Source organism: Dipodomys ordii, unplaced genomic scaffold, assembly GCF_000151885.1.
Source record: "Dipodomys ordii isolate 6190 unplaced genomic scaffold, Dord_2.0 Scaffold92, whole genome shotgun sequence".
In the NCBI taxonomy this organism is placed as follows: Eukaryota; Metazoa; Chordata; class Mammalia; order Rodentia; family Heteromyidae; genus Dipodomys; species Dipodomys ordii.
This window is the reverse complement of record NW_012267308.1, coordinates 2659741-2667036: the sequence shown is the minus strand read 5'-3', so window position 1 is coordinate 2667036 and position 7296 is coordinate 2659741. Positions and strand designations below refer to the sequence as shown.

At 45.9% G+C, this 7296-nt stretch overlaps 1 protein-coding gene across 1 annotated transcript in view; it reads left to right on the top strand.

The window, feature by feature from the left end:
• The window catches only part of Rhpn2 (rhophilin, Rho GTPase binding protein 2), a 58343-nt gene that overhangs the window by 27219 nt on the left and 23828 nt on the right, over positions 1–7296 (top strand). Inside the window, exons 4-6 of the mRNA XM_013026160.1 lie at positions 136–187; positions 253–377; positions 3279–3445. Of these exons, the coding sequence (XP_012881614.1) occupies positions 136–187; positions 253–377; positions 3279–3445 (344 nt within the window). The remainder of the gene's footprint in view (positions 1–135; positions 188–252; positions 378–3278; positions 3446–7296) is intronic.

The following is a 7296-nucleotide window of genomic DNA, read 5'->3' as shown; positions in this document are numbered from 1 at the left end:
GTCTCCAGGCCCCACAACAGACTAAAAGACAAGACCAAAAAAAAAGAAAAACATAGGAGAGTCCTTCTAGTGTTGGGTCTGGGGCTGGATCCCAAGATTTCTGACTTCACCCCAGTCCCTTTGTACCTTTCCTAGGGTTCATGATGCCGATATTGGGTACCACACATTACAGAAATACCATCTGTTTGTGTGCATATACAGGCCATGGGTTCCATCTTTTGTTCACACTACTGTCTTTCTTTTCCCTCTTAGGCTTGTCGGACACCCAGCCGGGATGAGGCTGGGGTTGAACTGCTAATGTCCTACTTCATCCAGCTGGGCTTTGTGGAGAGCAGATTCTTCCCGCCCACCTGCCAGATGGGGCTCTTGTTTACCTGGTAAGGTGGCTGAGTGTCTTTACAGGACTTTCATAGGTCCATGTTCCTAGCACCCATCTCACATAGGATCCTGCTTCCGAAGTAGCATTTAAGCAGCAGATCCAGTGGTGAAACTGGCCCTAGCTACTCAGGTGGCTAGGATTTGAGGATCTCAGTTCAAAGCCAGCCTATGCTGGAAAGTCTCTGAGAGTCTTTTTTTTTTTTTTTTTTGGTTGTGAGGCTTGAACTCAGGGCCTGGGCGCTGTCCCTGAACTCTTCTGCTAAGGCTAGTGCTCTACCACTTTGAGCCACAGCTCACTTCTGGTTTTCTGGTGGTAAATTGGAGATGAGAGTTTCACAGACTTTCCTGCTCAAGCAGGCTTTGGACTGCATTCCTCGGATGTATGCTGAGTAGTTGGGATTACAGGTGTGAGCTACCAGTGTCTGGATGTTTGTGAGATTCTTATCTCCACTTAACTACCTAGAAGCTGGAGTGGAGCTGTATATCTTAGATAGTAGAGCATAAGCCTTGAGCAAAAAACCTAAGGGACAGTCCCCAGGCTCTAAGTTCAAGCCCTAATACTGGCATGCACACACACACACAAAGTGGTTGTACAAAGGAAGTTTCAATTCAGTACATCAATATATGAGTACAAATGCATATCGATCACTGTCACACTTTCCATCCCCACCCCCATTTATCCCAATTCCACCCATCCCCTGAAGTAACCTGGTTACATTTTCACATTATACATTGAATATTATGACTGCAAGCTGGGCACTGGTGGTTCACACCTGTAATCTTAACTACTCAGGAGGCTGAGATACGAGGATCATGGTTCAAAGCCAGCCTGGGCAGGAAAGTTTGTGAGACTCTTAATTTCCAATTAAGCTGCCAAAATAAGCTAGAAGTGGAGCTGTGGATCAAGTGATAGAGTGCTAGCCTTGAACACAAAGGGTCAGAAACAGTGCCGGCCCTGTGTTCAATCCCCAGGACTGGCACCAAAAAAAAAAAAAAGCTGGGAGCTGGTGGCTCATGCCTGTAATCCAAGCTACACAGGAGGCTGAGATCTGAGGATCATGGTTCAAAGCCAGCCAGGGCAGGAAAGTCCATGAGACTCTTATCTCCAAGTATCCACCAGAAAACTGGAAGTGGTGCTGTGACTCTAGTAGTAGAGTGCTAGCCTTGAGCTGAAGAGCTGAGGGACAGCACCCAGGCCCAGTGTTCAAGTCTCACGACTGACCAAAAAAAAAAAAAAAAAAGCATGTTGTGACTGCATTCACTCACCCTTCTTTTTTCCATTCATCTATGTCCCTCCCCGCATTCCCCACTCAGACAAGACATATTTCAACTTCCTGGTATTCATTTTGTTAAACTATCTATTAATTGTCCAAAGGAGTCTTTCAGAAGAGTCTTTCTGCCAGGCGCCAGTGGCTCATGCCTGTAATACTAGCTACTCAGGAGACTGAGATCTGAGGATCACAGTTCAAAGCCAGCCCTGGCAGGAAAGGCCTTGAGATTCTTATCGCTAGTAAACCACTAGAAAACTGGGAGTGGTGCTGTGGCTCAAGGGGTAGAACGCTCGCCTTGAGCTGAAGAGTGCAGGGAAAGCACTCTGGCCCAGTGTTCAAGCCCCATGACCGACAAAAAAGAAAAGAAAAGGAGTCTTTCTGCTGTAGCCCAGGCTGTTTAGGAACTGAAGATCCTTTCGTAATAGCCTTTCAAGTGCTGGCATTACACTGGTACTCCACTGGACCAACTTGTGGGAGGGTCTTTGTTGTTGGGCATGGTGCTTGAACTCTGGGCCTGGGCATTGTCCCTGAGCTCTTTGGCTCCAGAGGAGTGCTGTATCACTTGAGCCACAGCTCCACTTCTGGTTTTGTGGTGGTTAACTGGAGATAAGAGTCTCAAGTAGGGGCTGGAAAGATGGCTCAGTGATAGAGGGCTTGCCTTGCATGCCTGAGGCCTGGGTTCGATTCCTCATCACCACATAAGCAGAAAAAGCCAGAAGTGGTGCTGTGGCTCAAGTGGTAGAGTGCTCACTTTGAGCTGAAAAGCTGAGCGACAGTGCCCAGGCCCAGAGTTCAGGCCCCATGACTGGCAAAAAAAAAAAAAAGGGAGTCTCAGGGATTTCCTGCCTGGGCTGACTTTGAACCCAGATTCTTAGATCTCAGCCTCCTCAGGTAGGATTACAGGCATGAGCCACCAGCACCCAGCTTTGTGGGAGGGTTTTTAATCAGTATCATAGCTTCTTTTTTTTTTTTTTTTTTTTTTGGGTCGGGTTGTGGGGCCTGAACTCTGGGCCTGGGCGCTGTCCCTCAGCTCTTCAGCTCAAGGCTAGCACTCTACCACTTGAGCCACAGCGCCACTTGCGGCTTTTTTCTTTTTGCTTATGTGGTGCTGGGGAATTGAACCCAGGGCCTCAGGCATGCAAGGCAAGCGCTCTACCAGCCCAGTATCATAGCTTCTTGCATGTGTATTTTATCCATTTATTCAGAAGTGATAAGAAGTGACCAAATCACCCACATTCTCAGCTGAGGGTTTTTTGTTGTTGTTATTATAAGAGTGATGTATAGGGCTGGGAAAGTGGCTCAGTGGTAGAGCGCTTGCCTTGCATGCATGAGGCCCTGGGTTCGATTCCTTAGCACTACATAAGCAAAAAGAATAAAGCTGGAAGTGGCGCTGTGCGTGGCTCAAGTGGTAGAGTACTAGCCTTGAGCTGAAGAGCTGAGGGACAGCGCCCAGGCCCAGAGTTCAGGCCCCACGACTAGACCCCCCCCAAAAAAAAAAAGAGTGATGTATAGGGTGATCACAGTTACATATTCTTGTTGGACAATATCACCCCTTCCCTCGCTCTCTCCTAGTTTTCCATCCCATTGAGTTTTGTTTTGCTTTGCTTTGTTTTGTTTTTTCTAAACTAGGTATGACTCCCTTACTGGGGTCCCTGTGAGCCAGCAGAACCTGCTGCTAGAGAAAGCTAGCATCCTGTTCAACACTGGAGCCCTCTACACTCAGATCGGAACCCGGTGTGATCGGCAGACACAAGCTGGGCTAGAGAGTGCTGTGGATGCTTTCCAGAAAGCTGCAGGTATGTGTCCAGCAGGTCTGTCACACATGGCTTCAGCCCCATCCCATGGCACCACAGATCCCAGCTAAACAGAGGCTTGGAGCCTCCCCAGCCTCTGGGGCCCAGCCAGTTTCCAGCCTTGGATCAGCTTCCCCTCAGGAGACTTGCTTAATGGGTCATAGCAGGGCATCCGTCTGTGGTGTTCTTGTGGTTAATGGGTAATCTTCCCATGTGAATGGCCACAGCCACAGCAGTAAACACCTGCTCCTGTCAGAACAGACTTTACCCATGCAGTGAAAATACATTATCAATATGTCCATTCATTCCCAATTGTTTTTGGGGAGGGTCTATTGTAAGATCTGCCCCCAGTAGATGCCCCAAAACACAGATACTATTGAACCTTGTGTCCATTACATTCTCCCGTGTGTATGTGTGTATGTGCATGCGCCTATGATAAAGGTCACCTGACAGAGTTGGCCCAGTAAGAGGATAACAAAAATAATAACTAGGCATAGAAATGGAAGGACAAAGGGTGAACAGAAGCAACAGTAGTACTTGATACTATGTTGAAAATCAACTAAACAACTTGTGGGAACAGGAAGGAAAAACTGGGAGAAAGCTAGGGAAGGGGACATTGTCCAGAAAGAAATGTACTCATTACCTGATTTTTGTAATGTAATCTCTCTGTATATCACCTTTAGAATACCAATAAAAATAAAAATTAAAAAAATAATAACCTAGAATAATTATAAGCCAGGTACTGGTGACTCACACCTGTACTCCTAACTACTGAGGAGACAGAGATCTAAGGATCATGGTTTGAAGCCAGCCTTGGCAAGAAAGTCTATGAGACTCTTATTTCTAATTAACCACCAAAAAGTTAGTGATAGAGCTGGTAGAGATCAGCTTTGAGTAGAAAAAACTAAAGGGACAGTGCTCAGGTCCTGAGTTCTTATTACTGGGACAAAAACAGAACAGATAATTCTTTTTTGTTTTTGTTTTTTGGTCCGTCTTGGGGTTTGAACTCTGGACCTGTGTGATATCCCTGAGCCCTTCAAGGCAAGTACTCTACCAATTGAGTCACAACACCACTTTGGGTTTTCTGGTGGTTAATTGGAGATAAGAGTCTCATGGAGGGCTGAGAATGTGGCTCAGTGGTAAAGCACTTGCCTTGCATGCATGAGGCCCTGGGTTCGATTCCTCAGCACCACCTAAGCAGAAGAAAAAAAGCCAGAAGTGGCACTGTGGCTCAAGTGGTAGAGCGCTAGCCTTAAGCTGAACTGCTGAGGGACAGTGCCCAGGCCCAGAGTTCAGGCCCACAACCGGACCCCCCAAAAACAAAAAGTCTCATGGACTTTCCTGCCTAGGCTGGCTTTGAGCCACAATCCTCAGATCTCAGCCTACTAAGTAGCTAGGATTACAAGGTGTTAGCTACCAGCACCTACCTAGAACAGACAATTCTAACAAATGTACTGTCAGAAAAATTCTTGAAACCTAATGAGTATTTCTGGAATTTTCCATGTAATATTTTTGTATCACAGTTGACTGAGAGTGACCATAAGGGAAATCTCGCATGGAGGAGGAAGGTTACAGTGATGATGTCTGCCTGTTTAATTTGTTTATTTTTGTGCCAGTACTGGGGCCAAACTCTTTTTTTTTGTCTTTTCTTTTTTGGTACTGGGGATTGAACCCACGACGTTGCGCTTGCTAGGCAAGAGCTTTGCCACTGAGCTACAACCCAGCCCTGGGGCTAAACTCTTTTTCTTAGCTTTTCTACTCAAGGCTGGTGGTCTACCACATGAACCACACTTCTACTTCTGCCTTTTTTGCTGGCCAGTTGGAGATAAAGGTGTCACAGACTTTCCTTCCTCTGTGATCCTCAGATCTCAACCTCCTGAATAGCTAGGCATGAGCCACCAGTGCATGTGAATGTTTCTAAGGAAATTAAAAGTCTTGTGGGGCCAGAACTCTAGGCCTGGGCTCTGTCCCTCAGCTCTGCAACTCAAGGCTAGGGCTCTACCACTTGAGCCACAGCGCCACTTCCGGCTTTTTCTTTTTCTGCTTATGTGGTGCTTCATGCATGCAAGGCGAGCACTCTACCACTGAACCACCTTCCCAGCCCACGTAAAAGTCTTTAAAATTGTATGAAAACATATCTATCATAAAATGTTTCATTTCAGCTTTTTTTTTTTAATCTGAGACCGGGACTCCAACTTGGTGGTACCTGATGCTTTCACTCATTGGCTAGTGAGCTATCAAGTGTTCCATGTTTCCAACCCCTCAACTTTTTTTGTTGTTGTTTTTTCATTTGGTTTTGCTGGTACTGGGGTTTGTTTTGTTTTGTTTTTTTGTCAGTTGTGGGGCTTGAACTCTGGGCCTGGGTGCTGTCCCTCAGCTCTTCAGCTCAAGGTGAGCGTTCTACCACTTGAGCTACAATGCCCCTTCCAGTTTTCTAGTGGTTTTTATTGGAGATAAGAGTCTCATGGACTTTCCTGCCCGGGCTGGCTTTGAACCGTCATCCTCAGATCTCAGCCTCCTGAGTAGCTAGGATTACAGGCGTGAGCCACTGGCACCCGGCTTGGTACTGAGGTTTGAACTTAGGGACTTGCTCTTTCCCTGGGTGTTCTTGCTCACACTGGTGCTCTACCACTTGAGCCATGTCTCTAGTTTGGCTTTTTGATGATTAGTGGAGATGGAATCTTACGTACTCCAGTCTCAGCCTCCTGAGCAGCTAGAATTAGAAGTGTGAGCCATTGGTGCCCAGTTTGTTTTAACTCTTTTTTTTTTCTTTTTGTGCTGGTCCTGGGGCTTGAACTCTGTGTGGGTGCTGTCCATGAGCTTTTTGTTCAAGGTTAACGTTTTACCACTGAGCCACAGTTTTACTTTGAGCTTTTATTGAGTAGTTTATTAGAGATAAAAGGTCTCACAGACTTTCCTGCCTGGGCTGGCTTCGAAGTGTTATCCTCAGATAATATCTCCTAGCAGCTCATATTACAGGCGTGAGCCACCAGTGTCCAACTGTTTTATCTATTTTTAAGGTGGCAAAATGTACATAAGAGGCTGGTCACCGATGGTTCATGTCAAAAAAGCTAAGTGAGAAGCACAAGGCCCTGAGTTCAAGCCCCAGTGTTGGCACAGAAGAAAAGTAGGTAGAAGTAACACTGTAACCAATTTAGGTGTATATTTCAGTTTTACATTTCCTACCTTTATACCATCAGACATCACCATTTATCTCCAGAGGAAGTCTACCATTCAAGGTGGGGCTTTACATCTGCTAAATAGAACCTCCTCTTCGTTCCTTCTCACAGCTCCTACTAGTAACCTGTCTACTTCCTGTCTCAGAACTTGACCCTTCCAGGTATCTCACTAAATGGAAACACCATATATAAGTGTGTGTGTGTGTGTGCATGTGTGTGTATGTGGGGGGGGCATTGTTCTAGGGACTTGAACTCAGGGCCTGAGTGCTATTCTTTCTATTTTTTTCCTGAAGGTTAGTGCTCTACCACTTGAGCTACACCTTTACTTTTGGCTTTTTAATGCTAAACATGTGGTGTACCATTTATGTCAGTACTGGGGCTTGAACTCAGGCCTTGAGCTTTCACTAGACATTTTTGCTCATGGCTGATGTTCTACCACTTGAACCATACTCCACTTCCATCTTTTTACTGGTTAATTGGAGTTAAGAACCTCCCAGATTTACCTGCTTAGGCTGGCTTTGATCTATGATTCTCAGATCCCAGCCTCCTGAGTAGCTAGGATTACATCATAGGCCACTGATACCCAGCAAGAATCAGATTTTTTAATACATCCTAGGATATTGTATGTAACATATGCATGTATGTATATGTATTATGCATGCACATATGTGCATA